Source organism: Cheilinus undulatus, linkage group 19 (genome assembly GCF_018320785.1).
Source record: "Cheilinus undulatus linkage group 19, ASM1832078v1, whole genome shotgun sequence".
NCBI lineage: Eukaryota > Metazoa > Chordata > Actinopteri > Labriformes > Labridae > Cheilinus > Cheilinus undulatus.
In genome coordinates this window covers 3,151,251-3,172,135 of record NC_054883.1, presented here as the reverse complement: position 1 = coordinate 3,172,135, position 20,885 = coordinate 3,151,251, and the positions used below count along the sequence as shown (strand labels likewise).

The window sequence follows — 20,885 nt, the reverse complement described above, 5'->3', positions numbered from 1 at the left end:
CAGCTTAAACATTGAACATCATGCTACATTATTTGAGCTCTATAGCAACAAGTTGCCTCACGCTAACACACCCCATGTTACATTGTGACTTTAAAAATCTGCATCAACACTTCACTTGTTAACTCCTTTTTAAAGAATGTGCCCCCGGGCTGGACCACACAGCATGTATAGCTGTTACTTAATGAGTTATCTTGTGAACGTACCCCTGAGCACTGTGAGGAGCAGGAGGTTGCGCTGTGCCAGGCTGTGCCTCAAAGCTGAATCTGCATACACCAGCTTCCTCAGGATGCAAACACAAGGCTCCAGCAGGCAATCAGAGCTCTGGGGAAAACAGCAACATACGCACTCAGTGCCTAATTGCAGAGAAAACACAAACATACACACACATATTCTTTTTCTATCTCCTCCTGCTCCTCTTTGTCTCACATATACAAACGCACAAAGCTTCTTTAGTGTCTCTTTACATAACCCTTAAATATTTCTGTGATTGTACACGCTGAAGACAGCTGAAGTTCAGGACAAATACTACCTACAGACATGCCCATTAGATTAGAAAAAGTCCTTCGGTTTGTGTTGCTCCACCTCCATGTAAATCAAAAATGTTGGACGTTTACCCCTGTTAGCAGCATCTGATTTAAGGCCTGGGAATGATCAGCAGACTGCGATAACTACAGGGCAAAAATCACTGCTGACCAGGGCCTGTCTGACACTATTAATACAGGCCACTTCATCTTTCTATCATGCACGCCTCAGTGGCTTTTCATCCACATCCGCTGGCAACACATGAACTCACAGGAGTAGGAAACGTACAAAACCAGAAGCACATGTCACCGCATTTATGAGATACAGGGTTTGTTTTATTTGGCTTCAACAGTGGTTCACTTAGCACACATCTATTTATCCCCCTGCCAGAAGGGGTTTTTGTTTACCGTGTTGCCGTTTACACTCTCCATAATGAAAGATATGACTTTGTCAGTTATTCCAAGATTCTTCAGGACTGGATGCATTGTGGTGTCTGCAGGGAAGGAACAGAACAATTCAATATATCGACTACAAACATTTGCATAATCATCAAGTGTTTGCTTTGGTGGTTGTGTAAAACATATGGTGGTGGGAAGACACAAAACTCTCCAGCACTGCCTGCAAATTTTACTGCTCACAAAGGTAGAATTTTAAATAATTTGCTTTATTTATATGGATGATAATCTGGAAAAATAATTAAGACATATCAAGCTTAACATTATTTTTACATCATTTATTATTTTTTTATCCTAAGCAGGACATTCTCAGAAAAATAAAAGACTTTTGCAGATTTGCAGTACTTGTGGAGCTTAGATGAGGAAAGAAGGATTTTCAGTGGGACCAGAAATACAGAAGTAAAAAAGCAGTTTAAAGTAGGGCTGGACAATAACCTTAAAATAGATTAAATTGCAATATGGCCTGTGGCAATTTACAAATCATTTCACTTTAAATGTGTCAAAATACCAAATTAATAAATCATAGTTTTTTGCAGCAGCAGAGATTTTATGCACATTATGCAAATATTCAAGTGTCATTTTTTTTTTAATCGTTTATAAAAATTCTCCTTTTCATGTTTAAAGTATGTTTTCCTTAATCAAAACAAGCAACATAAAAATTTTGCTCTTCAACAAAGCAACTGACATCAAATTTTCAATATGGGCAAAAATAACTAGTTCATTCTGTCTAAAACTGATGAAGCTTAGTGTTAGTTCACAAAAGTCATATCCCAAGCTACAATCAGCTGGTAGTCAGCGTCACCTCCTCCACCCCAGCTGCCTCCTTTATAGCTTAAAGGTTGTTGCAACCTCACATTCAGATTCATGCTAGTCTGGATTAATTGCTTGTTTTCAATTCACATTGTCACATATGTATCTATCCATATGGGGGTTTCTAGTCATGCACTCAAGTCAAAGCATGCTGCTTGACTAACCCTGGGAGCATCTTTAGAGCACAGACTTCTTTGCCGAGTAAAACTGCATATCCTTTCTGCAATAAAATGGTTAAATGTATGAAGAGTGTTCCTGACTGAAGGTGGGTTACAATATAGAATGGTGTAATTGCTTGAATTTGCTGAAAAATATATAAAATGTGGAACCTAGGAATAACTGCGTATTTAATCCAAATATCAGGAAAAAAAAAAATCACAATTACACTGTAAAATAAAATCAGTCTAAAATCTTTGCCTCAAAAATAACAAGCAAACTACACTTGACTTTTGTGAGTTAAAAAACTTGTTTATTTTTAGTGCGCAGTACTTGTTCTAAATGAACGATTGACGTAAATTCTAAGTGCACAAAACTGAAATTCAAATGTTAATTTAAGTTTGCAGGACTTTGGCTAAATTATCTAATTTGAGTGTGCAATAGTTTATATTTTTAGTGCACTGTAAACACTGATAAGTTCATAGAACTTAAAATATCATAGGTAACTGCTCATCCTAAAATGTCAAATAGTACTCTCTGTACATGTTTTGTAAGTTATCATTTCACTGAAGGTGGACTAACTTGTGCAACCATTTGCAACAATGGCTGCTGGTGACCCACTGAACCAGTAGCTGATATTTCATTAATGTCATAGTGCCATCTAACATTCATAGACTGATAACATTAACATCGCCCCCTATGTAATTGAGACAGCAACTTCATTCGCAGTGTATTTTATTTATTTTATTTAACCTTTATTTAGCCAGGGGAAAACCTCATTGAAATTAAAAATCTCTTTTTCAAGAGTGCCCTGGCCAAAACAGCAGCAGCGAACAGAGAGCATAAAGGTTTTGTGCCCAAAGGCATCCTGGGAAAACTTGCCAGATTTGTCATAACTCAAATAATTTGAGTTACAACAAAAACACTTAAATTTTTTGAGTACTGTCCACTTAAAACTAAAATGAGTTCTATCAACTCATAAAAATAGAGTTGAAATGACTGTTTTGGATTTTTAAGTAAACACAACTTAATCTGTTTAAACCAAGTAAACTAAAGTAAACTGAGCCCGTTAGCTGTTATGGCCAAGAAGTACAAGTAACTTGTTTATAATAGGTATTTAGAACAGGTTACAAAAAACTTAGTTAATTCAACTCAATGTTTCTGAGTTAAACTGATGTTGCTGTTTACAGTGTAGATTATTTTTGACAATTGATTAGCCCTAGTTTAAGGTATACTGATTGTTTAAATATGCCTCTAAAAACAACTCTGATCAGAGAGTTTTTGAGGAAAAATTGGAATCAGAGCACTTAGAAATATGTTTTAATTACAGTGAGGATCACTACAGAGCCCTGAAGCCTGACAAACAAATGAAGGCAGCTGGCAGGTTGATGTGAAAAGGCACTTCTAAAATTTGTTAGAAGGAAACCTTAGGACAGGATGTTGGCCTCAGCATTGAAGACTGTAAGGGTAGTAAAATCTCTGCTTGCTGGGCTTATATTTTAATTTATTTTGTATTTTAATGTCTTATCTCTGCCTCATATCGTTGTTGCTCTGTTTTATAACTATAGAAAGCTTCTTGTCTTGCTCTGCTACAAGCAGTATTCTATAAATAAACTTGCCTTTCTTTTCCATATAACTCATGAGTAGTAGGAAAATGTTAACTATCATAAATACCTTTACAGACGGCTCACCTTGTAGCACAACAGCAAGCTGCTCTGCTGCTGATCTTTTGATGGAGATGTCAACAGTGTCTGATGTTAGGATAGAAAACAGCTTCTCCACTGACTCCACCTAAGCACAATTTAACACAGTAAGTGAACAGAAAGTGTATGTGAATGTGATATTCTTCCCGTGTGTTTCAGTGTTTACCTTAAGGACAGACTTGTTGCTGGTGTCCAGCCTGATGTCTAGAGGGTTTCTGAGGCAGAACAGATTTGGAAGCAAGGAGATCACTTGTTGATTCAGGTCTGGTCTAGCTGTGGTAGCGTCATCATGGCTGGTTAGGTGGGGCAGGATCTGTTGTACTGCTGCAATTCTCACGCTGTTAATGATGAGCAGAATTTATGCAAATGTAGGTATTAATATTTAACTCAGAATCATGGAGTCAAAGACAGAATTAAAGCAAAATTAAATAGCTGATAATGTGAGCCTTCTGCCTGCATTAGAGCACTAATACAGGGTTGATTATGTTGCGTCACATAAGCATAACATCCAAGTGGTGATTGGTTGTCACAAAGTGTCAGGCAGGGCAGACAAATCTATTAGCCATTGCCAAAATTTACCAGGGCTGGTCCCCTGGCCAGTGTCTGGTGTTAATTTCCATCTCTATCAATATTCATAGACTGGGACTGAAGAGCTGTTTCACACAGGCCTCACAGAGGATTTAGAGGACTTGATGAGCACATCAGCTGACAGCTACAGACAGGAGTAATATGTCCATCACATTTCCATTTGTAATGCAAAATATTTAGAGTCTCTGGTGTGTTTTCTGCTGCGTAAAAAACCCTGAGATCTTATTTCAAGCAACTTCACACAAGCAAAGGCACATAAGAATGGAGCATCATGTACACAAACACATCTCTCATAACACCCAAACTTTCACAAAGACAAACACTGAAATAAAGAGCCAGACTCACGTAGGTTGTTTGGTGAAAAGGAGTCGCAGTGCTGCTTTTAGCTTGGCTGTGCTTGGAAATTTTTCCCTTGCCATGTCTGACATATCACTTATCAGCAGGACGCAGTTTCCCAGTGACTCCTCAGTGCTGGCATAACCCTGCCACACACACAGAACACACAATCCTCAGACCCCCTTGGCAGACAATGCAGTGAACAATGGGGAATTCCATCTAAGCGGCACAACAGTAAATAAAATATGCATCGCTTTGATTACGGCTGGTTTCATTTCATCTCTTGTTGACATGGTGGGCCTATCTCTGAATGGCCTCCTTGAATTAAATCACACTTGACAGCCTAGTCAAAATCTCATGTATATTCATGAAGAATTTCCAGGCTTTTGTTGCCTGAAACTGAACAATTAATAAAAGCTTGTTGTTTCTCCCCCAAAAAAGGAAACAATACAACACAGAATATGTAAATGAGAGAATAACTACATTTTTCTCACTGGCAGCTCAATATGCAGTCTTTTGTGGTCCAAGAGTGCTAAAATTGCACTTTTGATCGTAGTTGTTTTGATTGTGGAGAACAAATACCCCTTCCCTTGGCTCCACAAATATAATGTAATAAGTTCCAAACATGAATGTGCCTTACGAGCTTTGCAGTGCAAATACAACACAGCGAGCCCTACCTGTAATATTGGCATGACCGGGTAAAGTGCCTCACTGAATGTGTCCCAAGTTGAGGCTGTCATCATCAATCGCCCCTTGAGTAGGAATAGCAGAATATCCTTGGCAGCAACATTCACCTATACATCACAGGTAAAGTGCTGAATTCACACAGGCACGGCTGAGAAAACAAGCTGGCACTAAACGTTATAGACTTATTAACATCTAAAGAACATGACAGTTGTATACCCTAACAATTTACCATAATTAAAGTAAAGGGAAATAGCTCTTAAACAAACAAAAAATGACAAAGAGAACAGAAAAACACATTGAATCCTGCTATAACATTAAAAATCCCATCTTTATCCTGCTCAAACAAGATCCAAAAGCCAAATTAATCTTGATTGAATCAAAGAAAGAAAACATGTACATTTGCCTACCTTCTCTAAAGAATCCTGGAGTCCAAAAGCGCTTATTTCATAGAGCACCCTGTGGTGAAGCAGGAAGTTCACTCCACCACAGGCTCCCGCTTCCTGTCGTGACACATTCTGGATGCCAAGGCAGTCCTAGAGGTGTATATAATCACACCAAAGCACATCATAAATTATCGCTGTCCTCCCACTCCTTATACAGGCGCTCCTACTCACTTTAAATGTAGCCATGTGCTCTAGATGGAGGTTACAGAATGAAAAGGAAGTCTGATTCTGAATGTCAAGTGGCCTTCTATAGCACATTCAAAGAACTGCAATCGATCCATCTTTAGAGCCATTTTTTTACAAATAGGTGACCCAGCAAACAGATCACAGTACTGTTTAAATAGCCGTTATCTTAGCCATGAACTTTCTACAGCGTCATTTAAACAACGACATAAAAAGATAGCTTGTTCTGACCTTGACCAGGTTTAAAGAGCATTCATATGTTTCCGTCCTGACAGGCGGTAAGGGATGTGACAGCAGTTTGAGGAGCAGTTTCTGGCTCTCTGTTTGGAGGAGGGGGCTGGGCTGATCAAACTTCCACCTGGTGATGACCAGCCAAACAAATTCACAGTAAAAAGAAAAAAATCATATTAGTGTTTTATATATATAGAACACCAGATTAAAAAAATACAAATAAAAAAATCTACATAATAATACTCTAGCTAAAATCAAACATACAGATGACAACAAAACAGAAGATCTATGTCCCTGATTTTGGGTCATTTATTTTTTCTTATTACCACAAAAAGCAAGTTAAATCTTTCAAACTCTCTAAATTGCACAAATACATTGGCATATTCTAGGGATGGGCAATTAGTTGCAAATTAGATTAAATCGCAACATGGCCTGCTGCAATTTACAGGTTGCACAAGTTGCAATATTTCTTTGACTTGAAATGTGTATAAATAAAAGTTTAATACTTTTTTGCAGCAGAGATTTTATGGACATTATGCAAACATTCATGTTTTTTAGAATAAATATCCTGCTTTACCAATGTATAGGTTTTTCTTATTTAAAATGAGACTGGCATAAAAATTTGTATCCCCTTCAGTAATTGATATCAAATTTGCAATATGAGCCAAAATAATCTCAATTAGATGTTTCTTTTAAATTGTTTTTCCCTAGTACATTAAATCTAATTTTGTGCACATTATAATTTAGAATGATTTATTGCTTGTATTCATTAAAAAATTTATAAGACGAGGAACCTAAAAATAATTGCATATTAAATCACAATCACAATACTGGAGAAAAAAAAATTGCAATTAGATTATTTTTGCAAATCGTTCAGCCCTAGCCAATTCTCAAAACTTATTACAATATATTTAAGCAATCTTCAAACGCCCTGTCTTCCTCACAGTTTCTGGCATCTTTTGGTTAAAATATAAATGAATGCCCTAAAGCTCTGTTACTTTTCATTAACATGTCATTGAACTGCTAAAATAGCAGAGCCTATTATTCTAAAATACATGGTATGAAAAGTAACAAGCATTTACTTACTCCATAAAAACATTTGTATTTAAGGTGTTCCTAATAGGCATGCACCATATTGGATTGTTACTAATATCTGATATGCTGATATTTACAAATTAATATTAGCCGATACAGATATTTAAATGTAATTCTATCTGATAATAGTGTGCACCCCTACTCATAAGTAAAAAAAAAATATTTGTTTACAGCATGGCACTTTGACGGATTTGCAGTCTGGCTTTGGAGAACTTCAGTAAAGTTCTTCTTCCAATGAAGGCCTTTAATGAGATAAAAAAAAGCAATCGACTTTAAAGAACACTGGGTAACACTTCTTAAATTTATCTAAGCCTTTCTACTCAGCTGATAACTGTTTTTTTTACAGAGGTTCACATAACTTTTCTTCCAAAACAACTGAATCGTTTACAAATTATTTGAGCAGAGGAAACTAAGATGTTCAATTAAAGATCTATCTGTTAGTTTCTGAATTTAAATATGTTGTCCAATAAGAGTTCAATCTAAGCTCTATTAATTTACCAAAATCAACAAATAATGTAGACATTTCAGTGACAGTTTCATTTTCATGCTGACTATACAGCTTTAAGTAGTTGATGGCCTGTTCTCTCAGCAATTGGCAAGCTGCTTTAATTTCTGGAATATTTTTGTAAATTAAGACTAGAACTTAATGCCAACAAGACTACAAGGATACAGTTACAACACTTAAACTACTTGAGTGACAGTAAGAAATGTGATTAAGTTGATGGTTTATCTTTTAGTTTGTTAATATATAAAATGGTGTCCCACAAGGATCCATAGTGGTTCCTGTTTAATTGTTATTCACATCAATTACTCATATAGATTTTCTTAAAATAATGTGCTTCTCAAAGTCAAAGAGATCGGCTTAAAACTGATATTAGATTTATGGATGCACGATGCTGGATTTTTGCTGATATCACATATTCCAGTGCCTACTATTGATACTGCTATTTAAATGTAACTCAGACCTAAAACTTCATTCCTTTAAATATAAAATTCAAAGTTTGAGGATGCACAAAATAACAAGTTTCAGTCCTTTAAAGTGTAAGGAATGATGAATGAAGAGAAAGACTAGCTGAAGTAGGTCTGTGGTCCAGACTATAACTCCACTAATTCAATTCATGCAGCTGATGTTTACAGCTGATATAGGCTGATTTTTATAGCCAAAATATAGGTTGTCAATATCAGCTGAAATTTTCATATCAGCCGATGCTGAAAATTCCCTTTTAAAGCTAGCATCTATTGATGCTGATAACATTGTGCACCCCTAACTAGATTTTAAAGGGAAAAATAAGGTGGTTAGAAAGCAGTAGGAAAAGTGTGATTTTGTTTGACAGATAAATAACATAATTTGATCATACAGGTAGGAGCAGATCTTAGTGCATTCCTTGACAATGGGTAGGTGTTGGTGAAAAGGAAGGCCACTTATGGCTTGGTCCGCTAGTTCCAATAACTCCAACCAGTTCTTTTCACCCTAGAAAAAAAATACATCCAATAATCAAAACAAACTCTTCACAATTTCCACATTTTTTGGTTCAGTGTTCCTTTTAATCTAAAAATGTAGGTGAGATGACTCTCTCTGCTTGCTTTAAGCCTATGACGTGGAGCTTATACCTCAGCTTGTGCTTCCTTGAGGAAGCTGCAGGTGGACTCCATCCAAAGAGCAGCACGGGCCACTCTCCTGTAGAGATCATGTCTGTCGGAATCCACCTGCTCCAAGTAGGCCACAGCGATCTCTTGCATGCTGGGAAATAAGCTTCCCAATGACGTATCCAAGGATAAGTGGAAAATAGCTGTTGCTATGTTTTCAGGGAGATTTTCACCAGCCTGTGTGAGGTTAAGACATTTTAATATTATACTAAATATCAAAAACATGAAAAAAAGTTTTTGATTAAGCCACACACACACCTTTTCAGGAGGAAGAATGATCTGTAGGAGTTTTATGGTGAAAATAGCAGTGCCTGTGTAAGACATTCTGTGATGAACCTGACAGCTGTGGGGAATGTCTGCAGAACAGCTCTGATGGTAGCTCAGGATTTCCCCCAGCAGTTCCATGCAAACTCGTAGCTTCTCCTTCTAAAAAACACACAGAGAAAATGTAGACAAAAGGCTCATATGGCACACAAACACAGCAGCACATGCACATGTACTCACATCACGTGCATGTTCATAGACACACACCAACGCACAGCTACTGGGCGGGAGCCAGAAGAAAAATTGTTCGTTCCAGGGGTTAGGAATTGAATGTAATCAGATTTCAGGGTTATTTTGGGACGAGATACAGATCCACCCTATCTCTGTGTGAATAAATTGGAACAATCTATTCTCAGCCACTTTGTTCTTGGAAAAGAAAATCAACAATAGATGCTGAACACCAGCAGGGGGCAGTAGATGCCCTTTGCATTGCTGTGGCTGGCATGAACAGTTCAGCCCAATCCCAAAGGAAAAACCTAGAGGTCTGGCACACGAAAGCTGCTCTCCACATAAAGATGACAAAACAGTTCTCAGGCTGCAAGGCTCTGGGCATGTATTAAACAGCAGAGGGCCAGAGGGGCCTGGGCTTGACAAGTGTATAAGTCCCCCAGCATGGGAACACACAAGTCAGCAGGATAACAAATGAATGTGCATAGTAAAAAAAATAACAAGCCAGCTTAATGCAATCCTTTGTATGGACTTTCTTCACATAATAAACAGAACAAATTCCACAATTCGGAGCTTGTATAAACCCAAGGGTACAAACAGGAGGTGTGGGAGGCTCTTTGTCACCAGCACAAAGCCTTTGTAACCTTATATAATTCATTCAGATCAATCACATGCCCATGGTTCTCCTCGACAGTTGAGCACCGTATGCCTGTGTGTCTGTTGCAAATTGTCTGGTGGCCAACCCAGCCCCCCCTCTTTTTTCAGTGAAGTGTATCCATTCATCTACATAAGAGGCTGTCATGAGTTGTGTTTCGACTTGCCAGCTCCATCCCCACCAGGCTGCGCTCGTCCCAGACCAGCTCGCAAACGCTGTCCCTGAGCAGGAGGACGGCATTGCACAGCAGCTCCAGAACACGATGGAACACGTGCGTAGAGTCTGAGACAGGAGAGGAGAAGCGAGACAGACAAGAAGAAAAAGAGGGAATACTTGAGACAAGATTAAACACTGATACTGCCACAGATATTTAGAAGTTTGCCCTTTCTTAAGCCAAAACAGAAAAAAACTCTAAGAATTACTCTTACCTGTCTTAAGGAGTGGTATGGCATGCTCCAAGGTTGCAACAGTGAACTGAGCCAAAGTGAGCTGCTGTACCTGCAGCTCCAGGACATCTTCTACACCCAGATCAGGAAGCGCCATATGGGCCACATCTGCAGGCGACTGTGGGGTCTGCCTGGGGGCCTGGGCTGCTGCTCCACCTCTCTGCGAGCTGCCACTGGATACATCACAGACAAGAGAGGGGGGAAAGACAACTGTAAATTCCTGATCTGCTCTTCTTGGACCACATGAAATACAAGGAGTGACGTACAAGCTGCTTAGGGATGGATCACAAAGACTGTATATCCCCTTCTTGGGAAATCAGAGCTGCATTTTTTGAACACCAGCCGCTAGAGGGCTCATGGTGTTATTTATATCTAAGAGGAAGAAGAAGAAAATCCTCCACAGTCTTTTTCATGCCGTTTTATCTCCATGTGCGGGTTGCTGGTGTCACTAGCAATTTTGTTATTATCAAAGCCTAAAAAAATCCTACTGTGCACAATTTTCTAAAAAGTAAAAGACTCTCATGTAAAGTGCAAGAGCTGATGAACAAAATTGACAACATTACTGATAATAGCTGGAAGCTATTCCTACAATCGAGGTAAAGAGACTCAGATTATATTTAAGCCTCAGAAGTGTAACTGAAGTTGAACTGAGCAAATAAATCCACTCAGTGCCAGCATGATTACTAAAGACATGTAAAGGAATACTGCAGATGTGAGATGGAAAAATACCTTTTAAAGTGTAAAACAACTTTAAGAACAACTTAGAATATAATTCAGTAAACAGCTCAATACACTTCACGGTGCAGACCAGGGATATTTCATATTCTTGAGGTGTTTTCCAGCAAAATCTGCATAGTTCAAGTGCAGATCAATCTGAAGTTTTAACATGGTATAGCTGCAAATAATGCTTTCCTGTTCTTCAGTGTTCATTTGTTTCTTATGTGTCAAAGAAATTATTTCAACATTTAATAAGACAGAAGTGATGCAATCAAGTTTTTTTAAAAAAGCCAGAATCATGAAAACACACCTGTTTGAAGCTGCATCTCCGTCCTGGCCGTCTCCCCGGGCTCTTTGATCTGTGCGTCCCACGACGGAGGGCCGAGGAGACCTGTCTACAGCTGGAGATGAGGCCTGAGAGCGCTGCGTTCGCACCTCATGGGACACAGAAAAGGAGGAGTTCTGGGACACTGGGTCTGCAAAGAAAAGGATCACAAATGTAGTACAACAGTCTCTGAATGTGTGAATAAAGAGCATATTCATAGAAATATGAATATGTAAGACAAAGCAAAACACAATTAAATACAAACGAATATGTATAACTGAACTGAACAAGATGTAGCCATATTTTGCACATACTTATTTAATTATTTATTTGTTGATTTATGCATTTCTTCATAAATTTGAGTCTTACACTTGGTTTTATCCTGGCTTAATTACGATCTATTCATCTGTGAATCTTTAATTGATTTTATTGGTTGATACTCTATCCTCTTTTTGCCCTGATTTATGTTTTTTTTAATTGTTGTGAGTCTGTTATGTCACTTTTCTGTTGTTTTTTTCATGTTACTTCTGTCCTGACCTCTTTATCAGAATTGATAACCTCGCTGGCAGAAAAACAAATCGACCTGTGGGTAACAAATAAAGTCACCTGAACCTGAACTGATAGACAAAGGAGTAAAGTGAACTCTTCGGGAAACTAGATGCACTGTGCTTTGATTTCCAAGTTAAAGTGATGAGTGATGATACAACATGATATTATATGATAAATGGCAGTATTTTATGCCTCTAGTGGTGTACACGTATAAGATTTTACCTTAGTAAAGTATTGACAGAACAGAGCAAGATAACAGTGTGCATTTGTTCATAATAAAGTATGATGTGAAGCATTAAATGTGGTAGTTAAAAAAGAAAATAACACAGATAATCAAACAAATGATAAAAATTAAGCCACCTCTTGATCTTAAACAGTTTATTTTGGGGTTGTACCCAGCCACCCTCATCATTCCAAGAAATTAAAAAATCCTTATAAATATGTGTTTGCTTCAAGCAAAACTCTTTTATGGAAGAACACTCAGAGACTCCAGAGAAACGAGTGGCTGTTATGCTATGGAGAAACTAACTTATATGTTGAAAAAGAAAGGTGAATGTTACAAAGACATTTGGGGACCTTTCTCCCGACTGTTGGGCGATGTTAAAGTGTTGCAGTTTTTGTAAAGGGATGATGCTGGGAACATAAGCAGGATTTGTTTTACTCTTAAAGTAAAAAACACATGATCGCTGCCTAACCAAAGATAGACTGTTTGATTTTGCATAATGTTCTAAAAACTATTAAGAAGCCTTTAGACCAATTATCTTCTCACTGCAAAGTTCATTGTTATTTTCAAAAAGGGCTTTCTCTGTTGTTGTTTGTTTGTTCTTTTTTTATTAATTTCTTTATCTCTCTCATTTCTTTTACTGTTATGTTTGGGATAATAATCATCATGTCCTGTATTTACGTTGCTTATTGAAAATAAAGATAAAGTCTTAGTGTAAAAAAAAAAAAAGTAAATAAATAAATAGATAATAACAATATAACTGTAACATTGTTTTTTTTACCATGCATTCTATGATTTTAACTTAACTGCTTTAACTACATAAATGTAATGTTAATGAAATGTTTCTAGTTGAAAAATGTAAGAAACAGCAAACTGAAATTGTAGCCTTATTGAGTTTTGATAATAATCACATTTAAAATGCATTCAACAGCCACATAGTAGCTGCTATCAGTATTTAAAAAACACCCAGGATGTTAACAGGATGTTAACATCAGGCTACTAGATAAGGCTACCACCTATAAGATACTACCTTGCTTTATAGAGTAGAAACTTGGATCTCGATGAAAGCGTAGTCTCCTCCTGAGCCCCACACAAAGCTGGCGAAGGCAGGAAAGAGCCTGCAAGTGAAGATAGCTCGCCTCACCTTTACCTGAGCCCAGCCTCAGCAGAGAGAGTAGATTCTGTAAACATATCAGAGAAATGTTGTTACTGTGTCACTGGGTTATGGAGAGGTTTTCTAAATACGTAATTAACCAGCAGTAATACCCAATTAGAGTATTATTGTAATTGGGTGAATAAATGGGTTTATGGCTCTGTTTACAAACAGAATAATTGAACAAAGGCTGTGTAAAACATGACTGAAACCCAGACAGTGATAGAAAAGTTGTATTAAGTTTGCTAAATAAAAAGGGCAAGTGGAATTGAATTATTGAAGCAGCAATTTGTTCCAAGTTCAGATTCCCTGCCCTCTGCTGCTAATGATGTCATGTCTCTAAATCCAAGTCGTTTAATTTTGCTTAATAGCCGCACTAACTCAACGGAGGGCCAAGTAGAGCCACAAGAAGAAAACTACTTCCCCATAATGATTTCTCTTTGATGATGAGGCCGCTGCGTGACAGTTTGCTAATACTGCCTTGAGAGCGATGTAATATAATGCAGCACTTTATTAACAAATAGTAACGCTCACAGTGGCTCATCGGGGTGAAATGATAACTCCTCTAGCTCTGTGTCTGTGCCAAAGAAATGACGAGCTTAAATAACAGATGTACTTTGTCGTTTCAATGATACATCAGAGTGCAGACCACTTTTTCACAGTGATAGGGAGAGTGCAACACTTGAATGCAAAAATAAAAAGACTGGTTTCATTGCAAGCTGACTCTGTGCATCACCCAACCCCATATGAATTCAGTTACAGTACTCACTAATTTGACCATGCTGACCTGCTTATTTGCAACATCACGTGGTAGAGATTTCTCCAGAGCCCACAAGAACTTGATTAGTACAGCTTGAAACAAACTCAACCAAATTTACAGAATCTCTCATCTTTGAGCAGCCTTAAAGAGGAAGTGAACAAAATATTCCACCAAGGAAATTCAAACCTTGTAAGAGGTGCATCATGAACAAAATATATCTTCACAGCAATCTAGTACCTGTTCAAGCAAAGTAAGCCCTCAAAGGCCTCCAACTACCTCCTAAGAGATCAGGGACACAGAAATATAAATTGGTGTTTTGCTCAAGGATACTATTTGACAGGTTGTTATCTTGACAGTAGGAAGAGTAACTTTCTCAGACATTATGAGAGCAGAAGAAGCAGAATAAAGTGAGGTAGCAGGGTTATGTAACAACACCTTTACAATATTGGGCCGCTGAAGGAAGATCTCAGCGGGGAAGTCTTGCATAATGACGTCACAAAGAAGTTCACACGTGGTCCGCACCAGGTTGGGGTTGCTGCTCCTTAGAGAGCTATTTCAAAGGAATCAAAGCAGATGAAAGTGGCACTCAGTTATTCGACATCGCTGCACACTCCTGGGAAGTTGATTAAACCAAATTCTTTACATAATTGACTGGATTTTATTCATGCGTATTAAGACTGGGCAATTAATTGCAAATTAGATCAAATCGCAATGTGGCCTGCTGCAATTTTCAAATCACAGAAGGTGCAATATTTCTTTAACTTGAAATTTTTGTCAAAATACCAGTTTAAAACTTTTTTTGCAGCAGAGATGTTATACATTACATGTACTACAATCATTCTAGTGGCATATTTTTAGAAGAGTGTACAAAAAAGTCCCTGTTTCTGCATTTTTGTAGGTATTTCTTGTTAAATGTCAGAAATACATAAAACAATATCATTCCTTTTAATACAACAGTTCATATCCAATTTGCAAAATAAGTCAAAATCATTACAATTAGATATTTTTTCACAATTGTCAATATGTAATATATATCTAATATCTAATCTAATATTGTGTTGGCTATAGTATAGAATGAATTACTGTTGTAAAATACATGACATGAGGAACTTATGAAATAATCGCATATTATATCGCAATCGCAAAATTGGGTAAAAAAAACGCAATTAGATTATTTTCTTAATTGTTCAGCTTTAATGCATATCCATTCATCCATTTTCTATACCGCTTATCCCGCTGGACATCATGGAGGGCTGGTGCCTATCCCAGCTGTCAATGAGCAAGAGGCGGAGGACACCCTGGACTGGTTGCCAGTCATTCGCTGAGACAACCAGCCACGCTCACACTATGGCCAATCTAGAGTCACCAGTTAACCTCACAAGCATGTCTCTGGTGGTGGGAGGAAGTCAAAATACCCAGAGAGAACCCACGCATGCATGGGGAGAACAGACGACAGGTGAGGCAACAGTGCTAACCCCTGCACCGTCGTCAGCCCATCCATGCATATGTTATTTGTAATTTCCATGTCTCTCACCTTTCATTGGATGAAAGTATGTGTCTGTCTGTGTTTGTCAAAGTCAGCCACGGAAACACAGAAAACTTCAGACATGTAACAGTCTCATGCACTGTTCAAAAAAGAGGCAAAGATTAGGTTTATTAGAACACCAGAATTTTAAACTTCAATATTAAATTAGGAAAATTAAACAATATCAATACTTGACTTGACACCACAGCGACAAATACACAAGTCTTTGGCACACAACATTGGGAAATGTATGGTTTAAAGAACAAAAGAGCAAGAAAAATCCTGCATATTGTCTAATTTGAAAAAATACTTTGGCAACATTTCGTGAGGAATTATTAAAAATATGGCTGACACGTTTCACTTCAGTGCTTTTCAAGACTGGTGATTATGTATCATTTTGTAACTTGTAGCAGTGAAAAATGCTTAGGCTAAGTACTGAACATTTTGATGATGTTAGTAAAAGAAAAATAAATGTAAATTATTCAAAATGATGGTACCTGCTATCCTCTGAGAGGGTACATCTGTGTGACTTGGTGTGCTCTTCATGAAAAAGCCCGTTTTTGTGAAATGCTCTTCAGGTTGGGAAATTGTAGGCGCTACAACAGAGACACAACATTAGTTAAAGTAACAAAGTAATAAGGTGAATGTATTTGATCAATAAATTACAAAAGTAAGGCAGAAGAGCTCCCTTCACCATGTCTCTCCTGTATAATATTTTGAACAAGTTGTAGTTTCCAGAAGGGGGAATCAAAACAAACAATTATTTGGCTTTAACTTGTAACACCTGTTGGAGTTGCAGTGCGCCGTCCATGCAAGTAGACCGTTGTATGACGAGGGAGTAGCTCAGGTAGCTGGAACAGCTGGTCCAGGGTTCCATCAATGACAGCTCGCAGTCTGGGTTCCACATTAGGAGACAGTTGTGTGAGGAAGTCTACCGCCCCAACGTCTCTTAGCATCTGCGCTGCTGAAGGATGCTTGGAATGCACAATGATGAAAGAAACAGTCATGAAAAAAAGGTGTTAAAACACGTTGCTTCAAAATGTCACTGGCAAATCTTACAGCTAATAACCCCTACAAATACTGCAACATGTATGTGAGTTAGAGAGCAGACAATTATTGATCCTTTTTTATACAAGCATGAATAATTATGATAAGCATTGTAAAAGACAGGCCCAATACACATTCTAACTTTTATTTTGACAGCTGTTTGACTGCTCCTCCCTAGCTAATGTCTGCATGAAGATTAACCTAGCCAGTGGGGATGTCATGATACTAGACTTTTAATGGTATTGACACCTGTTCTGATATCACAACAGCCAAAATATAAGTCACCCAAATCCCTTCATTTCTTGATTTCAGTCCAAAAAAAAAAATGCAGGCACATTGTACTAGTACATTATCAGTGTTACAGTTAAATGGTTTTTTTTTTCAGTTTAGATAATATGCAGGAGTTCAATTCATCTCCTATGGCCCTGTCTTCTGTAATATATGCAGCCATTCCAAATTTTAGAACTTTTTGATACTGTCAATGAAATAACAAAGACTGTATTGGCTGAAAAAGTTGCATCTAAAAAGTATCAGATAAGGAATGTTTTGATAACCTTAAAGGGGACATATTATGCAAAATCACTTTTTCAGACTTTTCTAGCAAAAATAAGTGCCCCTGGCCTTTCCACAATCCCCACAAGAGCCAGAAAAATCCCCCCCCCCTTCTCCACCTTTCAGAAAATGTGTGCTGAAACAAGCCATCCTCAGATTGTCCCTTCAAGATGTCATTTGGGGAGTTAGCCCCGCCCCCAGGTTCAGGTGACCCTCCTCTCAGTTGTCAGCTGAGATGCTGGATAACTCAGGGGGGTACCCTGCTGACTGTTGTCTGGGACGTTGATGGTTCAAATCCTAGTCAGGTCCTTAACTTTGGATAAAAGTGTCTGTAACATTATAACATCAGGAGTGCCACGTGCGTTTCCTGGGAGGGGTGTGGTCAGGGGCGGAGTCAGACAGATCAGTAACATTTAAAGCCACAGAAACACTGTACTTTTGCTTGAGTGCAATGGTCTTGTTCTTTTTCCAGCTCTGTTGATGACACAGTAGCACATAGCGAGAGAATGATTCCACTTCACATCCAAAAACAGCTCTTGTATTTTACCTGAGACTTTACCAACATTTTCATTTTGTCAACAGGGAAAGATAATATTTAACTCTACAACTTCTCAGCAGATACCAAGGCTGAACCATTTTGGAAAATAATCTAATTTTGAATTTATATTATTTTCTTTACATTTATTTCTGGGCTTTTTTTAATGCCTGGGCTTTTTAATTCAGTGGACTGAACTGGAGACAGGGATGAAAGAGCTGGGGAGAGACATGCAGGAAATGGGGCGCGCCTCAAACCACTAGGCCACCTTCACCCCGAGTGATTTTTTATTTTTTTTGCCCTAATCTTGTGATTGAGATTTAAAATGCAATAATTATCTAAGTCCTTCATCTTGTGTTTTTTTCATTAAACAAAAGCATAACTCACATAGCCACCACATTACCAGCTAGATTAAACATGAACTGTTCATTCCTGGAGACCAGGCCTACACGGTGGGATAAAATCAGATGATGCATGAATCAAAATGAATAACATGTTCTTATTTCTCTACTTCAGTCACAGTGGTAACTTTAATGATTGTTCAATTTACTGCCTTGTAAGCAAACAGGTGTAGTAAAAACATCAATACAATGGCAGCCAGTAGCAAATCGGGCTGAATGAGTTTGAAAAAACATTTAACCGTGGTTATTTGGACTTATTTTGCAAATTCAATATGGATTGTTGCATTGAAGGGAATAATAACCGTAATGTCATTCTTGTTTTTCATATTAAAAAAAAAAAAGTATGCAAATTTTAGAAAAGCAGGAATTTTTGCAAACTCTTCTGAAAATGACACTTGGATGCTTGCATGACGTGTAGGGTATACAATCTCTGCTTCAAAAAAAAGAAAGTATTAAACTGGTATTTTGGGACACCTGTCAGTTTAGAGCAGGGGTGTCAAACTCAATCACATTAGGGGCCAGTTCCTGGATTCAGGTCTAACCTGAGGGCCCAACAGGGTCACCTTTTCACCATAAATTCTTTACTTCATTTTACCAGTAATACAATATGAAAAAAAACTGAAGCACTGATGATAAATGATGTTGAAATAAAAAAGAAAATTTAAAAAAAGATAAGTTTAAAGGCTCAAAATCTGAGAAAAGTAACATTTATTAGTCCAAAAAGGTTAAAAACATGAAATTGAAAAATAATGTTTTTAAAAGGCAAACTAGAAAGAAAGTCCAAATCATGAGTTTAAAAGTCAAAATGTGATCAAAATTTTTAATTGAGTGTATGAAAGGTCAAACTATGGGATTATGAAGTTAAAGTTAGGAGCTGAAATCATGAGATGAAATACAAAATAATTAGTTAAAAAGGTCCAAATATGACTTAAAAATCAAAATTATAGATCTATAATTTCAAAATTTCTATAAGAAGACAAAATGATGTGATGAAATGCTCAAAATTGGAAAGACAAAGTCAGAATCCTAAGTTTGAGTCCTAATTGTGAGATGCAAAAATGAAAATGTGAAATTAAAACATTTTTTTTTCTTTTCCTATATTGACTGACTTTTTTCCTAATTATTTTTGCTCCTTATTTTTTCATATTTTATGACTTAACAAAGATATTTTAAATCATCAAGGATAAGTTTACATTTTTACACCTCTGCAGAACAGAAATGTGATACGATCTTGCGGGCCAGATTTAACTGTTCCACGGACCGAATTTGGCCCCCGAGCCTTGAGTTTGACACTGCTGGTTTGGAGAAATATTGGCCATTCTGTGATTTTAAAATTGCAGTAGTAAACGCTGAGATTTAATCTAAATTTCAAATATTGTCCAGACATAGCAGCTCCTCAACACTGAAAGTAAACTTCAATTAAGTACTTTTTACTTGAGTAGACTAATAGACTATTACTTATTCTTTTACTAAAGTAATATTTAACCAGAGTTGTTGTACTTTTACTTGAGTCCACCTCAGGTAGACAGCTAGTAAAGAAACCTCGCCTTTTCTCTAACTTACCTTTGATAAAGTTAAGAGCAGTTCAAGGACCTCCTCCCGCATCGGCACCTCGGGAAAATTGAACCACTCAAGCAGATACACGAAGAGCATTTTTTCTTGAACAATGTCGGAGACAGAGATGAGGGAATGGTCCAGCTTAGATATGATGCTCTTCAAAGCTCGAACTCGTATCTCCACCAGAGAGTGGCCTAAAGTTTGCAGAATGCAAAGTTGTAAGTTGAGAAAAGACCTTATTGCAGTCGGTGATCTTTAACCGACAACAACAACAAAGAGCAGAGTTTTACTGACTTTGGTAACTGAGCTAACGTTGACATCTACAACGCTGCATTAAACAGTTCTACTTCCGTTATACCTGTACTTAACAGGAGAAAGCTTTAGCTAACGCTAGCATGCAAGCAGCTACTATAGAAAAGTGACAGGTTATGTTAACAGCACTTAGCCTGCAGTCAGCCGCCTAAGCTAAGTTAGGTTGTTAGTTGTTAGCCCGTACGTTAGCCTACCTATTTTCTTTATAAGAGGGGATAACTCCATCTTAAGTGTGTTTCGTTCCTCGTGTAAAATCAGATAAATACAGCTTAATAATAGACCGAGGCTGTCACTTCAGTTTGTGGTTTTCTCCCAGTGTCATGTCAACAACGTCTGCCTCTGCCCGGCTCTGTTTTCAACAGCCGCGCCAACGTCACAGCACTTCCGGTAGAGGACCATGGCGCGTTCATGGCAACAAGCTGTATGGGACAAACTGTCGAGTAACTATAGACTGTGGATTTACCGAAAACACTGTTGTGATTTAATAATAAAAACAAATTTAAAAAGTTAATTGTTTCCTATTTTACCGTATTATTATAAAGAAAGCAGACTTGTTTCAAAGTTCTCTGCCTATCAAGCACTTGGAATCAAAAAAGCAGCCAAAGAGCCAGCAGAAACGAAAAATTTCTATTGCTGCAGAAGCCCTAAGCTGACATGCATCCATGCATTTTTGATCTTGCTCCCTTTTTTTTTTCTTGACCTCTTGAGAAATTGGCTTGATATCATCAGACAACGAGCGAAGTTTTTCAGACTTAAATAAATAAGTAAGACTTCATGAAA

General features: G+C 37.6%; 1 protein-coding gene across 3 annotated transcripts in view; it reads right to left on the bottom strand.

The window, feature by feature from the left end:
• rttn (rotatin) overlaps positions 1–20,468 on the bottom strand; it is a 61,181-nt gene extending 40,713 nt beyond the window's left edge. For 2 of the 3 annotated variants that reach the window (XM_041814179.1, XM_041814182.1), the window contains exons 1-21: positions 20,300–20,468; positions 19,800–19,987; positions 16,486–16,675; positions 16,199–16,297; positions 15,711–15,801; positions 14,612–14,726; positions 13,294–13,444; positions 11,477–11,642; positions 10,432–10,622; positions 10,170–10,285; positions 9,115–9,282; positions 8,821–9,033; positions 8,568–8,680; positions 6,115–6,241; positions 5,665–5,790; positions 5,248–5,364; positions 4,580–4,716; positions 3,813–3,984; positions 3,635–3,734; positions 930–1,015; positions 204–321 (exon numbers count right to left, since the gene is read on the bottom strand). In XM_041814179.1, the coding sequence (XP_041670113.1) occupies positions 204–321; positions 930–1,015; positions 3,635–3,734; positions 3,813–3,984; positions 4,580–4,716; positions 5,248–5,364; positions 5,665–5,790; positions 6,115–6,241; positions 8,568–8,680; positions 8,821–9,033; positions 9,115–9,282; positions 10,170–10,285; positions 10,432–10,622; positions 11,477–11,642; positions 13,294–13,444; positions 14,612–14,726; positions 15,711–15,801; positions 16,199–16,297; positions 16,486–16,675; positions 19,800–19,987; positions 20,300–20,330 (2,815 nt within the window). In that variant the 5' untranslated portion in view covers positions 20,331–20,468. Of the gene's footprint in view, positions 1–203; positions 322–929; positions 1,016–3,634; positions 3,735–3,812; positions 3,985–4,579; positions 4,717–5,247; positions 5,365–5,664; positions 5,791–6,114; positions 6,242–8,567; positions 8,681–8,820; positions 9,034–9,114; positions 9,283–10,169; positions 10,286–10,431; positions 10,623–11,476; positions 11,643–13,293; positions 13,445–14,611; positions 14,727–15,710; positions 15,802–16,198; positions 16,298–16,485; positions 16,676–19,799; positions 19,988–20,299 lie in introns of those variants that run through there. The other variant, XM_041814183.1, reaches the window with a different exon arrangement.
• Between the last annotated feature and the right edge of the window lie 417 nt (positions 20,469–20,885).